At 40.5% G+C, this 20,865-nt stretch overlaps 1 protein-coding gene across 1 annotated transcript in view; it reads left to right on the plus strand.

Annotated features, from left to right (window-relative positions):
• Positions 1–20,865, plus strand: part of MARS1 (methionyl-tRNA synthetase 1) — a 29,284-nt gene that overhangs the window by 7,081 nt on the left and 1,338 nt on the right. Inside the window, exons 5-20 of the mRNA XM_032209918.1 lie at positions 10–85; positions 708–880; positions 1,410–1,522; positions 2,306–2,422; positions 3,425–3,628; positions 5,256–5,457; positions 6,799–6,873; positions 8,996–9,166; positions 11,293–11,388; positions 13,582–13,699; positions 13,869–14,082; positions 15,386–15,517; positions 16,022–16,126; positions 16,571–16,754; positions 18,454–18,525; positions 20,591–20,653. Coding sequence (XP_032065809.1) covers positions 10–85; positions 708–880; positions 1,410–1,522; positions 2,306–2,422; positions 3,425–3,628; positions 5,256–5,457; positions 6,799–6,873; positions 8,996–9,166; positions 11,293–11,388; positions 13,582–13,699; positions 13,869–14,082; positions 15,386–15,517; positions 16,022–16,126; positions 16,571–16,754; positions 18,454–18,525; positions 20,591–20,653 — 2,115 coding nt within the window. The remainder of the gene's footprint in view (positions 1–9; positions 86–707; positions 881–1,409; positions 1,523–2,305; positions 2,423–3,424; positions 3,629–5,255; positions 5,458–6,798; positions 6,874–8,995; positions 9,167–11,292; positions 11,389–13,581; positions 13,700–13,868; positions 14,083–15,385; positions 15,518–16,021; positions 16,127–16,570; positions 16,755–18,453; positions 18,526–20,590; positions 20,654–20,865) is intronic.

Consider the following 20,865-nt stretch of genomic DNA (forward strand, 5'->3'; position numbering starts at 1 on the left):
TTAATCCAGGACGTTGAATCAGCTGCTGATATTGTCTTATGGGGATCTCTGTTTCCTTTGTTAAGAGATGATTCCTTCTTACCAAGTGAGTGATTCCCACAACTGAATTCAGCTTTCACCAACCTGATAACCTCCAAATTGTTGGGCTTCAATTACTATTACCTCCCAAAGTTGGGAAAGGCCTCAAAGATGGCCTTCCTGCTCTGACAGGAGGTATCAATGTCTGCTTACCATTTGGCTGCTAATTTACACAAGTCATTTTTTGCTTTTCCTTTATCAATTAATGTTTGTTGGAGAAAAGTTCCTTTTCTCACTTTCTCCTTTCCCTAAATATGGAGGCACATAAATAATGGCTAAAAGAATGTCCCATGCTCCTCAAAGAAGAAAAAAACATTACCACCCTGTCTTTAGAAAATATCTTCTGCACCAGGCCATCGTCCACAGGATTCTGTGGCATGGTTGCATTGAAATGCTGCCTATGATTGCATTGAAAGGCTGTTCACCTTTACTGTTGAATCTACAATTATGAGGGGAGACTAATAGAACTGGGGAGGCAAGATCTTTCTTTTCGGGTATGGATTGTCTGCCCTTGTTGACCTTTTTGAGCAACTCCTAAGTGTCCTAAGGTTTAGAAAGGGCACCTTGGCTAATTTTTTAGTTCTTTATGGGTTCTCTGAAAATAACCATGTTCTAATTTAATATTCAAGATGAGCTGAAAGCTCTGAGGAGTTGGTTCCAGAACATGAACCTGAAGGAGTACTGCAGAAAGGCAGTGGAATCTGTATGGACACCCAAGGGATTGCTGGAACTTAAAGCCTATCTACAGAAACATCCTACTCCCAGTTTGTCTTTTGAGAAATCAGCTACCAATGAAGCCAAGGTATTCATGTTGCATTCCTATGTAAAGCAGTTGCTTTGTTCTCAATACCACAGCATGTTAAATCTCAGCCTAATAAATTGCAGGCCATTTTATTACGGCATTCCTTGCACTTATGAAAGTAGTGAATCAAGAAGAAAGCAAGACTCCAATGGCCCAGCATTATCTTGGATGGACTTTAGCATACATGTACTTCACAGACTCAAGGGATTCCATACTATTAAACAGTGACTTCAGCTGTTGTTAATTCTGATTTGAAATGAGGAATGGTTTGGGAAATAGGTAGTCCTGTATAGGAAAGGGATGATATCACTCATTTAGAATTTGTTTTGTTAAACGGGTTACTCTCAAATATTACTGCATTACCTTGGGAGGGAGGGGGAGGTATAGGCCAAGGGAATTGGGATTTATGCTATGGTTGTTGTTTTAGACATTGGTATTCCCTGGCAATTACCCATGGTCCATTAGTAACTCATGGATATTGGTTGCTGAATATCAGACATCTTTACAGAATGTTTGTCCTTCACTCTAGGAAGAGGAATCGGCCCAGCAGCATTTGTCTGATGTGGAGATTGAAGCTATTGCTCAAATCTGGACCAGAGGACCTGCCAGCCTTCCTAGCCCCTGGAAACCACAGCACCCTATGTAAGAATCTTGCTGGCCTGAAATGTCCTTGTGATTTTAATGAGGGATACCAAAGAGGATCTTAAAACAGAGACTGCCCATCCGTGTGTGTGCATCTTGCTCTCTTCCTCCTATCTTTGGCAATTATAAACAAATTGTTGCTATTTATTTCTTTAATGGTTTTTAATCATTGTAGAGCTGCCTCCAGAAGAGACGGACAACATATAAGTTGAATAAATAAATATAAACGACTCACCTTTTCTTTTGTCTCCTAAAGACCCAAATGTCGAATACGCACATTATACATGGCTAAATATATTGTGGGAATTGTTAATATGAAGAGTTGTTTCCCAACCTTAACATTATCAAAACATAGCCATGTAATTCCGTACAGCATCCATTAGTGTCTGTCTCAATGACATAGAAACTTGTAGCTTTCTGGATATTGTTGTATTATAATTTGATCGTTGGCAGTGCTGACTGGAATTGGAGTTTTGGCAATGTCTGGAAAGCTGCAGATTATTCACCTCTTGATGTTTACTAACTTCTCATGGAGTTTCTGCAGAACTCTAGAAGTTAAAAGTCAATTCTTAAATTATTCATAGCATTGTGATCCGCAAGCTCATGAATTTGTATAAGGCTAATTTTGCCTACAGAGAGTTAATCATTCTACATTGCAGATGCCTCAGCATATTGCATATCTCCCCATCTGCCTTACCTCTCCCTCACTCCATCCCACCTCAGTTGTTTGAGCAAGTCAGAAATCTGAATTTATCTCTGAATTAATTTGCCTGTCCTCCCCAGATTGCCTGTGGAAGGCATGAAGAATGTGCTAATCACAAGTGCGCTGCCATATGTAAACAATGTGCCTCATCTTGGAAATATCATTGGCTGTGTTCTCAGTGCTGATACATTTGCCAGGTAAGTTAAAGCATCTCTTTCCAGGTGGCCAGATTCCTGGTCCATGTGAACTTATGAATTATCCTCACTGTGTGTCTCTGGATTCTGCCTTTGCCATATTTGCTTCCTAAGATTGTGCTTGTCTCTGGAAACGTTGGGTGTGAGGGTTTTTTTTGCACAGCAATAATGTGCTCTGTTGGACTGGTTTTTATTTATAACATTCATTAGCTGCTTATCTTATCTTAGAATAACTCTGGGCAGCTTACAATCATAAAATGAATGATGGTCCAGACAACATAAAAGAAGATCCTATGAAACCTTTGTTTATTTATTTTTAACCTTTGTATATTTTAGTATTTTATGATACACTACCCAGAATGCAGTGGTGGGTTTCAAAAATTGTTCGAACCTACTCTGTGGGTGTGGCCTCCTTTGTGGGAGTGGCTTGCCGCCCATGTGACCGGATGGGAGTGGCTTGCTGCCCATGTGACTGGATATGAAGATGCCGACAACAACACTTGTCAGAACCACCTTAAATTACCTCACACCCAGCACTGGCATGCATAAGAATATGATGTAAAGTTGTTTTTTCAAAGGCATCTTTGGTTTGCGTTAAAACAACTTCAACACACACAATGTTCTGATTGCACCACAAATGCAGTAGTCATCCTTACCTTTCACAGAGGCACTGAGTTTTATAAATATGAGCATGATAGTGTAGAATAATCATATCCAAGGACCAGTGGTGGGTTTAAAAAATTTTGGAACCTCTTCTGTAGGTGTGGCCTGCTTTCCGGGTCCACTGGTGGAACCTCTTCTAACTGGTTTGGTAGATTTGACGAACCGGTTCTACCGAATAGGTGCGAACTGGTAGGAACCCACCTCTGCCAGAATGCCTCTCTGAGGGAGATGGGCGGTTTAGAAATGTGAGAAATAAAAATAAAACAAGATCATAGGAGACCTTAGTTCTTTTTGATAGCAATAAATCTACTTTTTGAAACAGGTAGCATTTATGTTTTTTAGATACTGTCGTCTACGCAACTGGAACACCCTCTATATATGTGGTACTGATGAATATGGTACTGCCACAGAGACAAAGGCCATGGAGGAAGGACTGACACCACAACAGATCTGTGATAAATACTATTCTATCCATGCACAAATCTACCAGTGGTTCAACATCTCTTTTGACTACTTTGGTCGCACAACCACAGCCCATCAGACCACGTAAGTGCTGCAGTTAGAAGAATTGTCAGTAGGGGGGAAAGAAACACAGAAATGAAGCAACATTTTTCCCCTCCTTCCCTCTCTGTCTTACAGTCTTCGGGTTACCTAACTTTTGTTTTGTACCTGCAATAAAGTTTGTCTCCTGTTTTGGAGCTGACCAAAAAACTGACAGATGATTGAAGGTACTTTCTGCAGCTAGTTTCTGAAAGTGTTGCAAACATGAACACTTTGAATGTTCAAAATAAAGAACTGCTATTCATTTGAAGCATTTTTAGCTCATCTCTTGGCCGAAAGGGCTCCAAGCATAGTCTTGACATTATCAGAGAAGACCAACCAATCACAGAGCTAATAAATGACTGCCCAATTCTGGCAAGTTCTATCATCTTCATTTTCATCTATCTATGTATCATCTATCATACTTTCCCCTTAATGTCTAATGATTAGTGGACATTTGTTGGGGGTATGTAGCTTCTTAGTCAAGCCAAATTAGGGGATCACTGGGAAGTAATGGATGAAAACCTCAGAAATGTCCATTGCACACACTGATTTGAGATGTGAGTTCTTTCTTTGGAGTAAACTTTGTAGATTTCATTCAGGTGTCATCAATGAGGATATGGCAGGACTGATCATCATATGCCCTGTATCCTCTTTTCTGCGTTGGCCAGTATGAATATAATTTTCACATGAAGCTATATTCCTAATTTATTAGCTTCTTGGTCAATTGAAAAACATCCTATTTTGTAGTAAACAGATGCCAAAAATTTGTCAAGATTTTGAGTTTTATCATTTTTAACTCCCAAAGTTGAGAGACTTTTACCACAAGTCATAATGGTAAGCGGGAACATTTAAACAAGGTTTTTTTTTTAATTAGCCATGGTTACACTAAATCAAAAACAATTAAACCATGTTTCTTGAATACAAATAAACTTGATCAGTTCTGGGATTTCTTTGACTTGGATTTACTCCTCATCCTAAATCCTAGACAACCTTACAGCCAATTTTATTGCCCTCCAGTTATTTTAAATTATCAGGCTGCTGGCTGCGATTACTGAGAGTTGCATTCCAGAACAGTTAGAGGGCATTCAGTTACCAATCCTTGCTTGTATTATTGGACTAGATCATGTTGCCATTTTAACTTAGTGCCTTGTTTTGACCCTACTTATTAGAATTCTGCCAAACACTAAACAATTCTGTAAACACTAATAAACAACTTAATTAAAATGAATCCCGGCTCAGTACTAAATCCAGACATAATTGCACACTGAGAGGCACTCATCCATTCAGGGGGAACTAACAATAGAGCCATGGATCACACATTGCAGATCAACATACACTTCTGGATATATATCCTCATGGAATAAGACCTTGGTAAGATCAGAAAGAGTGAATTTGTTTTCAAGGCATGAGATGCTTTGCCTACCTGCTAGTCTGCCTACCCACCACTATACTAGTGCAAATGCAAATGAAATTGGCATGTCAACATTGTTTGGAAACCGAGATAAATTAAGGACACAAAGTGCTTTGCTGTCAAGGCATTCATGTTTCTGAGCTACTCTTTACACTTTTCAAAATATTTGAGTGAAGATCAGAAGCCGTTCCTTACCTCTCCCCTTTTTTCACCCTTCAGAATAGCACAAACCATCTTCCAACAGTTGCTGGAGCGCAACTATCTCCTGAGAGAGACAGTGGACCAGTTGAAGTGTGAGAAATGTGCGAGATTCCTAGCAGACCGATTTGTGGAAGGCATTTGCCCTTTCTGCAACTATGAAGAAGCCCGTGGAGATCAGTGCGACAAATGTGGCAAGCTCATAAATGCCACTGAACTTAAGGTATTATTTTGAAACATTTACAGAAGCCTGAACCAGATCTTCAGAGTAGATTCTTTTGCAATAAAGAGTTGATGAAATCCAAATCATCCGTTCTATTGAAACTCCATTAAACTAGATAAGATCTCCTCTCTCTTTCCTGAGAGGAGTATAACCATTATGCTAGTTCAGAGGTATCAAACTGGCAACCTACAGGCTGGATGCGTCATGCACAGGCCACGCCCACCCCAGTTACGTGAAAGGAAAAAACATTGGGATACGTGTCGGCAACATGACACTGCGACTTTGACACCTGTGTGCTAGTTCATCTTCCCTTCTCAGCCTTGGAAAACAATCTCTCATGATTATGAATTAAACCATCTTCCGATGTTTGATTTTGGTTTACTCAGATGCTGGGATTTGTAACCCATAGTTTATTGACTGTAAGTTATTGAGCCTAGAGGGTTGTGATTTTTCCAGTAATTACCTTAATAGAATGTATGCCCCAGGGCTTATAGGATACTTTGACCAGATGCTTTTCTTATGACAAATCAAAAATCAACCTTATTGTCCTCATTCTACTAGTCAAGTCTTGCCTTAATTTGTCTAGTGAATCTGTGTGATTAAATATCGGGTATATCCACATTCACAATTATTTACAGTAAATTTCTTTTGTAACTGGGGAATCCAGCATGCTGCAATCACAGTGAAAGTCAGATAAAAGCAAATTAAGTATTTATCTTAAAGCTTCAGGTCTTGCAATACAGTAAATAGGACTGCTTTTATTCACAGTGAGGTCCCCAGGATCTGAGATATTGTGGAAATGTTATATTTTTGAATCTTTTACTTTGTTAGATTTGTTGCATTTTATTTTTGCTATTGTAGCTTTAAGAAGAATATCCTCATTTTATCCCCTTTTTTCACTTTTTCTGTTGTTTGCTGTGTTACTTATATTGATGTATCTCTTCATGGCCGTCTATGGTTTTATAAAAGGAAAAGCATACACCATATTTATCTTTTTTATTATTATTCTTCACCTGAATTTCCCTCTCTGATTTTCCACTATTATTTTAACATGTCCTGAATCACTGGATTCTTTTCTTCAGAGATACTTAACAGGTTAAGTCTCTTAGCCTGCTAATTTCTTACAATATCCATTCTGTCCACAGGCCTTATTACAAAACAGTGCTTTGTTTAATGCGAGCAATCTCTGTGTAGCATAGTCTTTGTTCTGGATAGTTGGCTTTTTCTTGAAAAGATTTAAAAACTTCTTTAGACATATACTGCTATGAAATGTGGTGATTCCATTTAGATAATTTGATGAATAAATCATTTTGTGATACGTTCTTCTTTCTCTTCTGACAGAAACCAGTGTGCAAAATCTGCCAAGGAACCCCTGTAGTGAAATCTTCTCAGCACCTTTTCCTGGATCTACCCAAGGTGAGCCTCTTGTTCTTCTCCTGTTTTTAGAAGGCAGCGTTCTGTGAATCTTTGAATCAACATGTGTGACAGAGATAAGCTGTCAATAAACTTAGATTGAATCCAGATCAGACCAAGGCATTCTTATTCAGGACAAGTAAATGAACTCTAGAATTGAGCAGATGGGTATATTTCTACATTCAGCTTTGCATCTGGAGGCACGGCTTCTTTACCCAGTTTAAACTAATTTACTAGTTATGCCAGTGTTTGATATGATTATTGAAGTGGGCTTCATTTGGAGCTATCTTTGAAGAATCTTCTTAGACCGAAATTGGCCCATTGTGCAGCAGAAATGAAGTTGATAGTACAGGAACCAGTTCAAATAATTTCCCCACTATTTGCCCATTAGTGAAGGTCATCAGAAACTGCAACTTGAAATTGAGGTGAGTGCTCTACACATTTGCTGAACATTGATAGTTTATATCAATTAACACAAACAATAGTCACTTCATTAAAATTATTAGGAACAATCTAGGAGAATCTATGCTCACATTGTATGACATATCTGAAATGATTTTCAAGTTGCCTAATTACAAACAAAAGACACACAGTATGCAGTGGGATGATTTCAACCATCAGAACTGGGGGGTACTGGGCAAAACTGAATCTTAAAGCTTATAAAGCCCCAATTACTAAATGATAACTTACTTGAACAATACTGCTCTGAACAACATGTGTCATACAACGAATTCTGATAAAGGGAAACTAAGATAGAACCCCCTCACCCTTCTATTACAGAACATATTATAATGTTCTGATAGGGGAAAAATTAATAATGGCTATAATTAAGCCAGGTACAGGCTCAGGAAAATTAATTCTTCTCCTCAGATGGGCAAACTATTTTGATCCATAGAAGGGCATCAGAAAAGTTCACTTCCTACCTGATTTAAGGTAGTCCTCAGTTAACAATGGTAATTGGGATAGGAAACTATCGCTAAGCAATAGTCATAAATTACAATATTACATAAGTGCACTGACTTAACAATGGCAGTTCTACAATTCCAGTTACAATCATTAATTAAATGTCACATGTTCATTAAACACAATGTCATGTGATTGCCATTTGCAACTTCCTGCTGGCTTCCTATATTGATATTACAGGTCAGAAGCTGGCAGTGAAGGTTGCAAATGATAATTGCATGACCTATGGGACACCACAACCATTGTAATTGTGACCCAGTTGTCAATTACCCAAATCAAGATATTCGTCAGAGGATTCTGCTATAGCTGTAACTTTAAGGACCATTCATAGGACTCCTTGTTCAGCAGTATCATAACTTTAAACAAGTTGCTCAACCAACAGTCATTAATGAAGGACTACTTGGATTACTAATGTTAGGATAAGAAAACCCCAAATCCCAGGTGTATTCCAGAAGGGCAAGTTATAGAAAGGATGAATAAATAATAAAAAGAAAGACATTGAATGAAACAAATTAGCTGGGTAAAATATCACTTTGCATGATATTTGGTAAAATCCAAATTCACCTAGAAACACAAGTTTAATGTATAAGTGGAGATAATGGAAAGAGACTAGAAAGGAGGTCCAAGCATGTATTTTTTCACAAGTAGAGGCCAAATTGAGACAAGCAGTTGTCTATAGTCATGTTCATCAGAAGGTAAATCATTACTGAAACCAAACATCTCCAACACACTCGACTCTTAAATGTGCTATCTTGTAAGAGATGCTGTGGTTAATATGAGGGATGTAGCCAGTTGTCACGTTGCTGGAATAGTAGGGCCGAACTCTTCAGCTGTATTCATTCAAACATTCATTCATGCAATATACACATTTTGAAAAATATATACAATGTTACATATGACATGATTCAACTGAGCATGCAATGTTTTTTTTATGTATAAGGGTGTGTTTATCTTTAAATACTATTTTTTATTTTGTTTTTACTTGTTACTTAGTGTATACTGAGTAGAGTATAAGCATTACAAGTACAAAAGAGCAAATGCATTGATTTAAGCAGAGATGTGATAATATTTGCCTAGCACTTGTATCATCATGGCAAGTGCTGCATCCTGAAATATCACAGTCAGAAATCCTGTTTATTTTTTCTAACCTCTCAATAACTAGTTAGAAGAGAGTCTGGAGAAATGGTTGGCTGTGTCCCAGTCCAGTGGGGATTGGACCCCCAACTCAAGGTACATCGCCCGCTCCTGGATCCGGGATGGCCTCAAACCACGTTGCATCACTCGTGACTTGAAGTGGGGCACACCAGTTCCACTTGATGGCTTCCGTGAGAAGGTGAGGAATGGGACAGAGGGAGACATTTTTTCTGTGATTGAATGTCACACTATTATAGACATAAAATGTGAATAGCTTGGAAATAAAGTTCACACAAGCAAACCAGTAGTTATAGTATGTAAATTATAGACTAGAGAACTGAAGGTCTATAAGAACATCTATTTTAAGAGCAACAATCTGTATGAGCAATAATACCATAATGTGAACTAATTGTACTTACCCAAAAGAAAGATAAAGGCACCCCCCCACCCCAGTCATTACCTTTAAGTTAGAGGTGGGGTGGTGCATTGTCTTACTTTTCTTTCAAACTAGAAGAATGTGCTATTGAAAGGGAGAACTAACTTCTGCCCTGTGGCGTTGTCGCCACACTGGTGGGCTGCTCATATGTCCTTGCCTAATCAAAAGGAAAACACCAGATGAAATTCCTCGGGATGAGCAAAAGCTTCGAATGATCATCGAAGGGCTCTTTTATTAGAAAAAGTTAGTTACAGTGTCATCATAAAGGAGCGTATCAAAAGGCATATATAATCACACATGGTACAAGTAAACTAATGAAAAGTTCACAGCATTCTACAAATAAACCAATAGAAAATCACATCATGGCAAAGGGTGGGCAAAGGGGGAACAGAAAGTTACAAGCTGCATGGCATTGGGAGAGGGAGAGGGGGAATAGAAAGTTACAACACAGCATAGGGGGGAGAAAGGGCATGTGTGGGAGTAGCTGGCTCACATAGTTCTTGTTACATGAGGCTGCATAGTGAGTTATGACCGTTAGGCCAGAAAGATGTTTCTGGTGCTATGTTTTTGCATCCCTGTGTTTGTGTGTTTCAGACAGCAGAAGCTGCCCTGCACACAAACACCCGGAATGAATTCCAACACTGCCCCACCGAGAATGCAGTGTCTAGAACCATAATGACGAACCTATGGCACACATGCCACAGGTGGCATTCAGAACCCTCTGTGGGCACGCCAGCTGTCAGCCCAGCCTGGCTCCACTGTGCATGCGTGCATTCCACCCGCCGGCCAGCTGATCTTTGGGTTTCTGCCATGTATGTGTGGGTCGGGCCTTTCCTGATCTCCACAATCCCCCCCCCCCATGGGCCCTAGCTTTCTCCTGCATTTCTGCTGCCTGTGTCCATGGGAGAAAAACTGTAAAGATTGTTGAAGGCATGGGAGGCAGGAATGCAGGAGAAAGCTAAGAAGCGCTGGGGAGAGAAACTGTAAAGATCTTGAGCCCCTCCCTCCCATTTTGGGCCTGAAAAACTGCCTGCACCAACCTAGAAGCCAAAATGGGGGGGCGGGGCGCATGCGCACGGAATGCGCATGCATGTGCAGGGGGCACTCGCATTGCATTTTGTGGATTGGGGCATGCGTGTATGCATTTGTGCAGGCGTATGCATGCTTTGGGCACTTGGCACCAAAAGGGTTAAACATCACTGGTCTAGAAAAACATTTGTGAAGTTCGTGGGTGAAGAGCAACCTCTGTCCCTAGATTCTTTATGTGTAAATGCCCTTACGAACAACTGCAAAGGCTCTGCAACATTCGTTCTGCACTTTGCCAGCCAAAATGGAACTTTGGAGGGGCAGGGCCATCCCTCTCACGCTGTGTTTAGGCCTCGGCAGGCCTCACCCGGCATTTTGCTGGCCAAAAGAGAGGTCCGTTTAGGCCTGCACAGTCCTTGCTCAGCACTGTACAGGCCTAAATGGAGTAAGTGATCCAGCATGGCAGGTTGGGTGGGTGGGTGGGTGGAAGCAATTGTGGGGAGCATTAGGTATTTCAGTAGGTTGGGGAAGCCTTGGGTGGTCTTAATCAGGTGGCCTGTTCCATCACTGCCCCCCCCCCCATGGCCTTCCCTACCCTGAGATATCTCATGTGCACTTAACAAACCACGCATTCGATTAGCGAATGCGTCGGTGAAAGGAGGGAGTGATTCTGTTCAAGGTACGAGATTCACTCTCATGACTCCTTGTGTTACGAATGGAATGGGCAGGCTCCTACATTCATAACTTGAGCACTACCTGTAATTAATGGCCAAGTGGTACAGTATGAAGCCCAAATCTCAACTGCTTATGTAGATATTTCCTTTTCTATTCTCTATGTGTAACCTCTTCCCTACTTTTAATAGGTATTCTATGTTTGGTTTGATGCTCCAATTGGCTATCTGTCCATCACAGCTAATTACACTGACCAATGGGAGAAATGGTGGAAGAACCCAAAACAGGTGGGCTAATTCAGTTGCTTCCTTCTGAAAGTTGATTCCTTTCTTTGTAACATAATATATATTTATAGTATAATGTTTTGAATACATCTTTACAATATTTATAAGACTTTATCTTTTTATTCATAATACGAAAGAATACATAGTTATGAAATTTTCTGCATTCATTTATACAGGTGAAACTCAAAAAATTAGAATATCGTGCAAAAGTTCATTTATTTCAGTAATGCAACTTAAAAGGTGAAATTAATATATGAGATAGACTCATTACATGCAAAGCAAGATAGTTCAAGCCGTGATTTGTCATAATTGTGATGGTTATGGCTTACAGCTCATGAAAACCCCAAATCCACAATCTCAGAAAATTAGAATATTGTGAAAAGGTGCAATATTCTAGGCTCAAAGTGTCCCACTTTAATCAGCTAATTAAGCCATAACACCTGAAAAGGGTTCCTGAGCCTTTAAATGGTCTCTCAGTCTGGTTCAGTAGGAGCCACAATCATTGGAAAGACTGCTGGCCTGACAGTTGTGCAGAAAACCATCATTGACACCCTCCATAAGGAGGGAAAGTCTCAAAAGATAATTGCAAAAGAAGTTGGATGTTCTCAAAGTGCTGTATCAAAGAACATTAATAGAAAGTTACGTGGAAGGGAAAAGTGTGGAAGAAAAGGGTGCACAAGCAGCAGAGATGACCGCAGCCTGGAGAGGATTGTCAGGAAAAGGCCATTCAAAAATGTTGGGGACTTTCACAAGGAGTGGACTGAGGCTGGAGTGCATCAAGAGCCACCACATACAGACGGATCCTGGACATGGGCTTCAAATGTCGTATTCCTCTTGTCAAGCCACTCCTGAACAACAAATGTCAGAAGCGTCTTACCTGGGCTAAAGAAAAATAGACCAGGTCTGTTGCTCAGTGGTCCAAAGTCCTTTTCTGATGAGAGCAACTTTTGCATCTCATTTGGAAACCAAGGACCCAGAGTATGGAGAGGCACACACTGCAAGATGCTTGAAGTCCAGTGTGAAGTTTCCACAGTCTGTGTTGATTTGGGGAGCCATGTCATCTGCTGGTGTTGGTCCACTGTGCTTCATTAAGTCCATGGTTAACGCAGCCGTCTACCAGGAGATTTTGGAGCACTTCATGCTTCCTTCCGCAGATGAGCTTTATGGGGATGCTGACTTCATTTTCCAGCAGGACTTGGCACTTGTCCACACTGCCAAAAGCACCAAAACCTGGTTCAATGATCGTGAGATTACTGTGCTTGATTGGCCAGCAAACTCTCCTGACCTGAACCCCATAGAGAATCTAGGGGGCATTGCCAAGAGAAAGATGAGAGACATGAGACCGAACAATGCAGAAGAGCTGAAGGCCGTTATGGAAGCATTCTGGTCTTCCATAACACTTCAGCAGTGCCACAGGCTGATAGCTTCCATGCCACACCGCATTGAGGCAGTAATTGCTGCAAAAGGGGCCCAAACCAAGTGCTGAGTACATATGCATGCTTATACTTTTCAGAGGTTCAGAGGTTCTATGTACAATCCTTGTTTTATCGATTGCATGTAATATGCTAATTTTTTGAGATTGTGGATTTGGGGTTTTCATGAGCTGTAAGCCATAATCATCATAATCATGACAAATCATGGCTTGAACTATCCTGCTTTGCATGTAATGGGTCTATCTCATATATTAATTTCACCTTTTAAGTTGCATTACTGAAATAAATGAACTTTTGCAAATCTTCCATCCTTCCAGTACATAAGTTCTTCTGAGTATTAAACACACTCACTACTTAAGAACCAAAATTCTTCTTAAGTTCTTCAATTCACCCTAGCAAATTAATCATGTTAATATCACAATCATTAGTTATTTGAGTCTACAAAGAATGAAAGGGAGTTGTCAGAAGGTCGAGGTAGAAGTGTGCCTTACAGCAATAGCAATGGTGCTTAGACTTATATACCGCTTTATAGCCCTCTCTAAGCATTTTATAGAGTCAGCCTATTGCCCCCAGCAATCTGGGTCCTCATTTTACCCACCTTGGAAGGATGGAAGGTTGAGTCAACCTTGAGCCTGGTGGGATTTAAACTGCCAAATTGCAGGCAGCCGACAGGCAGCAGAAGTAGCCTTCAGTACTGCACTTTAATCACTACACCACCTTGGCTCTTAACATCATGTTTTCATTCTTTCTTCTTTCCCTTCAGATTCAGCTTTATAACTTCATGGCCAAGGATAATGTTCCCTTCCACAGTGTTGTATTTCCTTGCACATTGCTGGGCACTGGTGATAATTATACTCTGGTCAACCATCTAATTGCAACAGGTAATTTCTGGAGGAGAGAATTAACCACAAGCCTCTTTTTTTTTTCCTGGCTTCTAGCCTTCTAGTCTTGTTGGGTTCCTTAGAACCAAAAGTTAACCAATCACATTCTCTTTCTTCAACAGAGAAACCCTGATGGAGTTCTTAACTTCACCCTCTTTTGTTTCTGTAGAATATTTGAACTATGAGGATGGCAAATTCTCCAAAAGCCGTGGCGTGGGAGTTTTTGGCGATATGGCCAAGGACACCGGCATTCCTGCAGACATCTGGCGCTTTTATCTGCTCTACTTGCGGCCAGAGAGCCAAGACAGTGCCTTCTCTTGGAATGATCTCATGACCAAAAACAACTCAGAGCTGCTGAACACCCTTGGCAATTTTATCAATAGGTAAATCTGGGCAAGAGAAGAATGCGTCCATAGTGTGAATTCAATACATCAATGTGGTAGCTTTGCTTTGGTTACAGGGTGAGCTCAGGAGCAGTATTTTAAAAAACCACCAGATTCAGGCAAACTATTTACTAGCTAACTGCAAAGGCCGACCTAGAGTTAGGATGAGGAGTGAAGCAGCAGAGTAGGAAGAAGGTTGAAATTGAAAAGACTCTGTGCGTGTAAATGAGGATTATTTTTTTCCATCCTTTCACTGTGTCTTCAGGTCAGTAATTTTTTTTGGGCTCCTTTCATATCTTGTGTGCAATGACCCACGTGGTTCTTTAATTCTGAGAAACATCAACATCTCACATAGATGGACAGAATTTTATGTCGGTCAATAAAATGAATAACACGAAACTATTCCCTAAAAAGAAGACATACTAGCAATCATTTGGGGGCAAAGCTGTATTGTGTGATAGTTTGGTGTTCTTGTATGAGATTGTTGAAATCTCAGGGGATGTAGTGACGTTATAAAATTTAGGGCATTCTTTAAAAATTTTGAGAGACAATTTTGCAAAACAGCAATCGTCCCAAAGGTGCTTTTTCAAGAGGCAACTGGACATTTTGGTTAATATTTGAAGACGTTTCGTTTCAACTAAAGTCAGTCAGTACTGAAGAAACTTCTTGGATGAGAAGTGAAATGTCTTCAAAGGGAAACCAGAAAGTCCAGTTGCTCCTTTAAAAAGCATGTTTGGGACAATAATAACTTGGATTACTGAGAAGCTCCAGAGATATTCAGCAATCATTGTGTTGTTCAAAGGATTTACATTTAGACATCATTGTTTGTCTAAATTTAATGTGTTGAGGATGAAAAGGAGAAATGAAGACTCAAATGATCAGTCCCAAAGAGGAAAAAGAAAACTTACTTTGGCTAGTGCAAGAATTTACTAGCTGGAGGCACGGGGGGAAAAAAGTGGGGAGGGGGCAGGGGGCGGGAGGGAGGAAGCATTTTGCTCTGGAGTTCCATACTACTTAAATCTCTGTTTATAGTAAATCCCTTTTCCGGGGTCTTCTAGGGTGAGAGGCCCATAGCTGTGACCTACATAATGTGGGTTAGGCAAAGTGTCAAGTAACCAATGGATTAAGTCATCTATGCGTAGACATCTTTCATTATTGGACTGTCCAGGAGTTGGCCAGATGAGTAGATTGTGATAGTTGGAAATAAAAGATAAGAATGAATCTAGCTTTCTATAAACTTCTAATGTACCAAACTTTCATGTATCCTCTTAGTGCTTTCTCTTGTCTTTGTTTCCTTTTTCAGAGCGGGGACTTTTGTGTGCAAATTCTTCGGGGGTTGCGTCCCTACAATGGACTTAACCCAGGATGATAAGCGCTTGTTGGCTCACATCACTTTGGAGCTGCGGCAATACAACCAGTTGTTGGAGAAGGTCAAGTACGTCCTGGAAATCTAGCGTCTGCCAGTAATTTTAGGAGCTGTGTAATCTGTAGCTTAGACAAAACCTTTCCTGAAAGATATGCATGAATAACTCAGTGGTTATAGACTTGTTTCCATCCTCTCTGTTTGTGGGAGGTCATCTGAGCTATAGATTGTCCCAAATTGGCTTTGAATGTGTGAAGTAGCAATACCTGAATATCTAAATGTTTGTGGATGCTGGTTTCATAATCTTGAAAACTTCAGATGAGATTATGATTAATTTGCATATTATTTATTAGTTTGCCTGCCCAAAAATGTTCAAAACAACATGTTCTAAGTGACTGCTTGAGAATTTGAAAGAAGCCCAACAGATTTTACTGGAAGGTTCCCTGCATGTTTGCATGGGACAGCTGCTCAGTTTTGCCAGCTATTTCTCAGCAACAGGAAATAAACTTCCATTTTGTTCCTTTCCTCTGCTACTTTAACAACTAATCTCTTGTTTTTTTTCTCTCTCTCTCATAGGATTCGTGATGCCTTACGCAGCATCTTGAATATTGCTCGCCATGGCAACCAGTACCTTCAGGTCAATGAGCCCTGGAAATGCATCAAAGGCAGTGTTGCAGATAAGTGAGTGTCTGATCCTGGGCAAATGCTATTTTGGGATGGTCTGCTTCAAGCAGAACTAACTAAGGGAATCCTCCTTCCAACTTTGGGATACAGCTTATTTGAATTAGGTTAGTGGTATGGGGGAGAAAAATGCATTGGCTTTTCTCTGCCTTTATTCTTGTGAGCTGGGTTTTATTTTCAGATATTTATTTATTGATTTTTTTTTTGTATCCTACCTGATTATTTTTACAAATAACTCAAGGCAACGAACATATTCAACATATTTTCCTTCTCCTAATTTTCACACAACAACAGAGAGAGTGACTGTTCCAAGATCACCCAGCCAGGTTTCATGGCTAAGGACTTCTAGACCAAATCTTTAGTGATGTCTATTGGTTGTTGCACCATTTTTTTGGCTTTGTTGGTTTTTTTACTTCTTAGAGATATTTTTCTTCTTCTTCCTAGAAAACGGGCAAGCACCGTGATAGGGGTGGCTATAAACATTGCAAGCTTGTTATCAGTTGTGTTGCAACCTTACATGCCCAATGTGAGTGCTACAATCCAGGACCAACTGTGTATTGCATCCAGCTTTAATGTTGTGACCAATGACTTCGTCTGCACCTTGCCGGCTGGACATCAAATTGGCACAGTAAGTGTTGTGGGATGGAAGCCATGTAGTAGGTGATGGATGCCATGCTAAGGACCAGTTTTCCCAAATACCTGAAAAAAAGAATAAATAATACCAGCTTAGATGCAGTCAGGATTCATGTAAGAAATAAAGATGATAGATAAATGATAGATAGATAGATAGATAGATAGATAGATAGATAGATAGATAGATAGATAGATAGATAGATAGATAGATAGATAATAGACAGACACACAGACACACAGACACAGATATATAGATATCATGTTGTGGCCCGCCAGCGGCTAGCGGACATAGCAGTAGATTCAGACTGTGAGGAGATTGGGGAAAAACATGGGCCATGGAGTCTGGGGAAGGCTCTGATGAGGGCTCTGTGTTGGAGGCAAAGAGGGGGCCAGAGCTGTATGCCAGTTATCAGCTGCCTTCAGAGTCAGACATCAATGAGGTAGACAAACAGCTGAAGCCTGTTCCCAGTGTGCACCTGCACAGAGTTGCCACAAAGGGAACAGCTAAAAAATAGGGGTCGACTTGGAAGTAAGGCCACAGGTGGATGACAAATGGCCCCTCCCAGAGGAAATAAAAGAGAAGTGAAAGGGGAGTGGAGTTTGCAGGAAACAATTAGTTCACTTAATTTGGTTTCGTGACTCTCCGAGACTCCTTGCCAAGTTTTGCAGGTATTGGCCTGGCAGCTCTCCAAGTCTGTGACTGTAAATCCTCCCTTGAAAGACTTCGCTGGATGTGAATGAATAGAATTTACAGTAAATTAATAAAAGGGTTTTTTTGTCAGGACAAGGAGTTTGTTTCATGCTCTTGGGAAGCCTCGGTCAGAACACATTATACTTTTTCTATTACAAGTGAGCTTCTTTCCTTTTATTGTTCCTAAAAACTATTGATCTGGATCATGGTGGAAACAAATGAGGAAAATAACTTCTGTATATTCTAGGCAGCCAACCCACAAAGAAAACTTTAAAACTATTTGTATAAGTTAATTTCATAATCTCGAAGTTTCTTCCATTGCTCAATGTAGCTATCAGGGCTCTCCAGAGTGGTCAGTATTGAGCCTGAGGGTCAAGGGGATTATTAAAGGGGTCAATGTTTTTATCACAATAGTATTAGATAAAACATTATTTATTAAATTGCTTTCATATTTATTTATTTGTATCCCGCATTTATTATTTCTACAAATAGCTCAAAGCAAGAACATACCCAACACACCTTCCTCCTCCCCAAGGTGACCCTCCCCCCAGGTAACCCAGCTGGCTTTCACACCTAAGATGGAATTTGAACTCATGGTCTCCTGCTATCTATCCTGCTGCCTTAACCACTAGGCCTAGTTGGGGGTGATGAACATTCTGAAACCTTAAGAAGGGATTGATGAGCTGAGGAGTTTGGAGATCCCTGATTTAAATCCATCCCCCTCCCCAGGTCTCAGCGGTATCCAGTAATTTTTAATCTGGGCAAATATGTGATACTGTGAAATAGAATTTATATAAATTGTTTAACATTAATCTTAATAGTTTAATATTAAACACTAGCTTGTTACACAGACAGAAGTGACTCTGTTGGGAACTTAGGATACCGGATGCAGCGCTCCGATAATAAACCTATAGAATGCATATAGCCTTTTATGTCTGTAATTAGGCCACAAAGCAAACCCCCCCTCACCAGATTTTTCATGGTCTTCTACATTTCATTCCAGGTGACTCCTTTGTTCCAAAAGTTGGAGGCTGAACAAATTGAGAACTTGAGGAAGCGTTTCGGTGGAGGACAGGTAAGAAAGGGTGGAATGAACTGATTTGTCCAGACTCCTTTGGAAGCCTTTGACAGAGAGAGAGACATCTCTACACCTCTTCTGAGGCTCCTTAAAACAGTTGGGATACATTCGTAACCTGAGGATTCATTGGAGTGAATCACGTAAAATGAACATGAAAATTCCCTGCTTTCACCCACATTCGCATGTGCAGTTGTTAAGTGCACATGCACATGAGCTATCTCAGGTGGGGAAGGCTGATGGAACAGACCACCTGCTTAAGACTACCAAAGACTACCACGACCCACTGAGAATACCTCATGCTCCCCACAATTGCCTCCCTCCCACTATCCTGCTGTGCCAGGTCACTTATCTTGAGGAGATCTAGCAAGCTGTCTCCTTTACAGCTTCTATGCCACACAAAATCATGGCGTCCAGAAGCTTCCAGTCTCCTTGCAAAACATTTGCAAGCCGACGGGATGCTTTCAGGCAGTGGGATTTTGCTGCCTCAAAGCGTCCTGTCAGCTTGCAAATGTTTTGCGCAGAGACTGGAAGCTTCTGGGCGCCATGATCTTGTGTGACTTTAGGCACTCATTCACTTTAGCATAGAATGGTGGCCTGAGGTCTCATGTGATCACGGCCCCCAAAACATTTCACTTTCGGTGCGCGAAAAACATTAGCAAGCTGATTGGATGCTGGAAGCAAAATCACTCTGCTCTCAAAGAAACTGCAGCAGAAAGGAGACAGATTTTTGCAAGGCAAAGTGAGTCTGGCACAGCAGGATGGGAGAGGGGAAGCAATTGTAGGGAGTGGGCGGGGGAGGGGGGAAAAGGGATATTGAATGTTGCAGTGCTTCTGCAGTGTTCGTAAGGGTGAATGACTGCCAGGGTGCTGCAATATTCGTAATTTCAGGACTGTCGTAAATATTTGAGATTAACACATAACTTTGAATAGTCATTAAATGAACTGTAGCAACTCAACATATTAGTAAATCTCTTCTGTAGCTGTTGTGTCCTTCTCCTTCTCCTCTTCCTCCTCCTCCTTTGTTGGGCAATATGGTTTAGATACTCTTAGGTTGCAAAATCCTTCCTCTGCTGTAGCACCTAACTACTATTCCTGCCTCTTTCTGGTCTTTCTGTGGTTCCCTTCTCCTGTTTTCCAGTTTGAAGACTTCCCACTGAAGCCAAAGGTAAAATTTGTTAACCGGATAACATTTTGTGATATAGGGTCTAGGTACTCGGGGGGTGGTGGTGTTCACCTGTCTCCCACAATATCTGCTTGGCCAATCTGATCTGGTTGGGCTGGCACATTCCTGGTTCCTTCAGTTAAGCAATGCCATCTATTGGAATCCTGGAAACAAACCTTCTCTGTAACAGCAACTAAGTTCTGGAAAATACAAACGGCCCCTACCCTGCTGGTGTTTTGAAGGTTCTTCACCCAGAGCTTTAGTATGAGGATCACTGAAGTTTCCTTTTAACCCAGGTTGTTTTCCTTTCCTTCTACCCAGTTTGTCACCCTGCTATTTTTATTTTGTTGTTTGTTCTTTGTCTTGTTTTAAACAATTTATACATTTCCCAGAATCCCTGGGAATCGGGCAACATATACATTTAATAAATTATTATTATTTGGGTCTCCACAAGCATCCTTTAGATTCTAGGCTTCCACCAGAGAATCAAATCCTTGTATGAATTTCTGAAGTGCTCTAGCCATAACTTGAATCCTTCCACCTATGGCTTATTAACCATGATAATCATTCCTTTGTAGCTTGTATTGCAAGTTCAACCCTCCTTCCCAAAAAATGTTATTGCTACAATCACACACCAGTCCTTTGTCTCTGCCTTTTACCTTAATATTGTGACACCATAGTATTCCTTTTATGGATGGTGCTTTGCAAGGAGTGCATGCTCCCTTTCTCCACTTCCAGAAATTAGCTGTATTTTAATACTTTTAGCATCTGGTGCTATTGTTTTCCCTTTTTGTCAATAAGCATAATCTGATTTGGAGATCATACAAGCATGGTGTAAGAGATGTTAAAAAGTTGAGAGGTGTGGCTCATTTAATAATTTTTATCTTCTTTGGCTTCCAGCAAAAAGCATCTGCAAATATCCAGAAAACTTTGGAAGGGAAGGAACATCAGGAAGCAGAACGGGTAAGACTAGATTCTGAAATGTTGGGGATGAGGTTAGTAACAAGTGTAGTTATCATTAAGGTCTAGGCTTCCCTGTACAGCTTATTGGAGTATTTTGCCTGTATAAGAGCACACTTAGGTACCACTTATTTCTAAGATAACATAATAAAATAATGGTGCAGGTTGTGAGTGGATTGTGTTAAGCTTTTTTCTAGTTCTGGTATGGTGAATTT

The sequence above is a fragment of the Thamnophis elegans genome, chromosome 2, assembly GCF_009769535.1.
Source record: "Thamnophis elegans isolate rThaEle1 chromosome 2, rThaEle1.pri, whole genome shotgun sequence".
Classification (NCBI taxonomy): domain Eukaryota; kingdom Metazoa; phylum Chordata; class Lepidosauria; order Squamata; family Colubridae; genus Thamnophis; species Thamnophis elegans.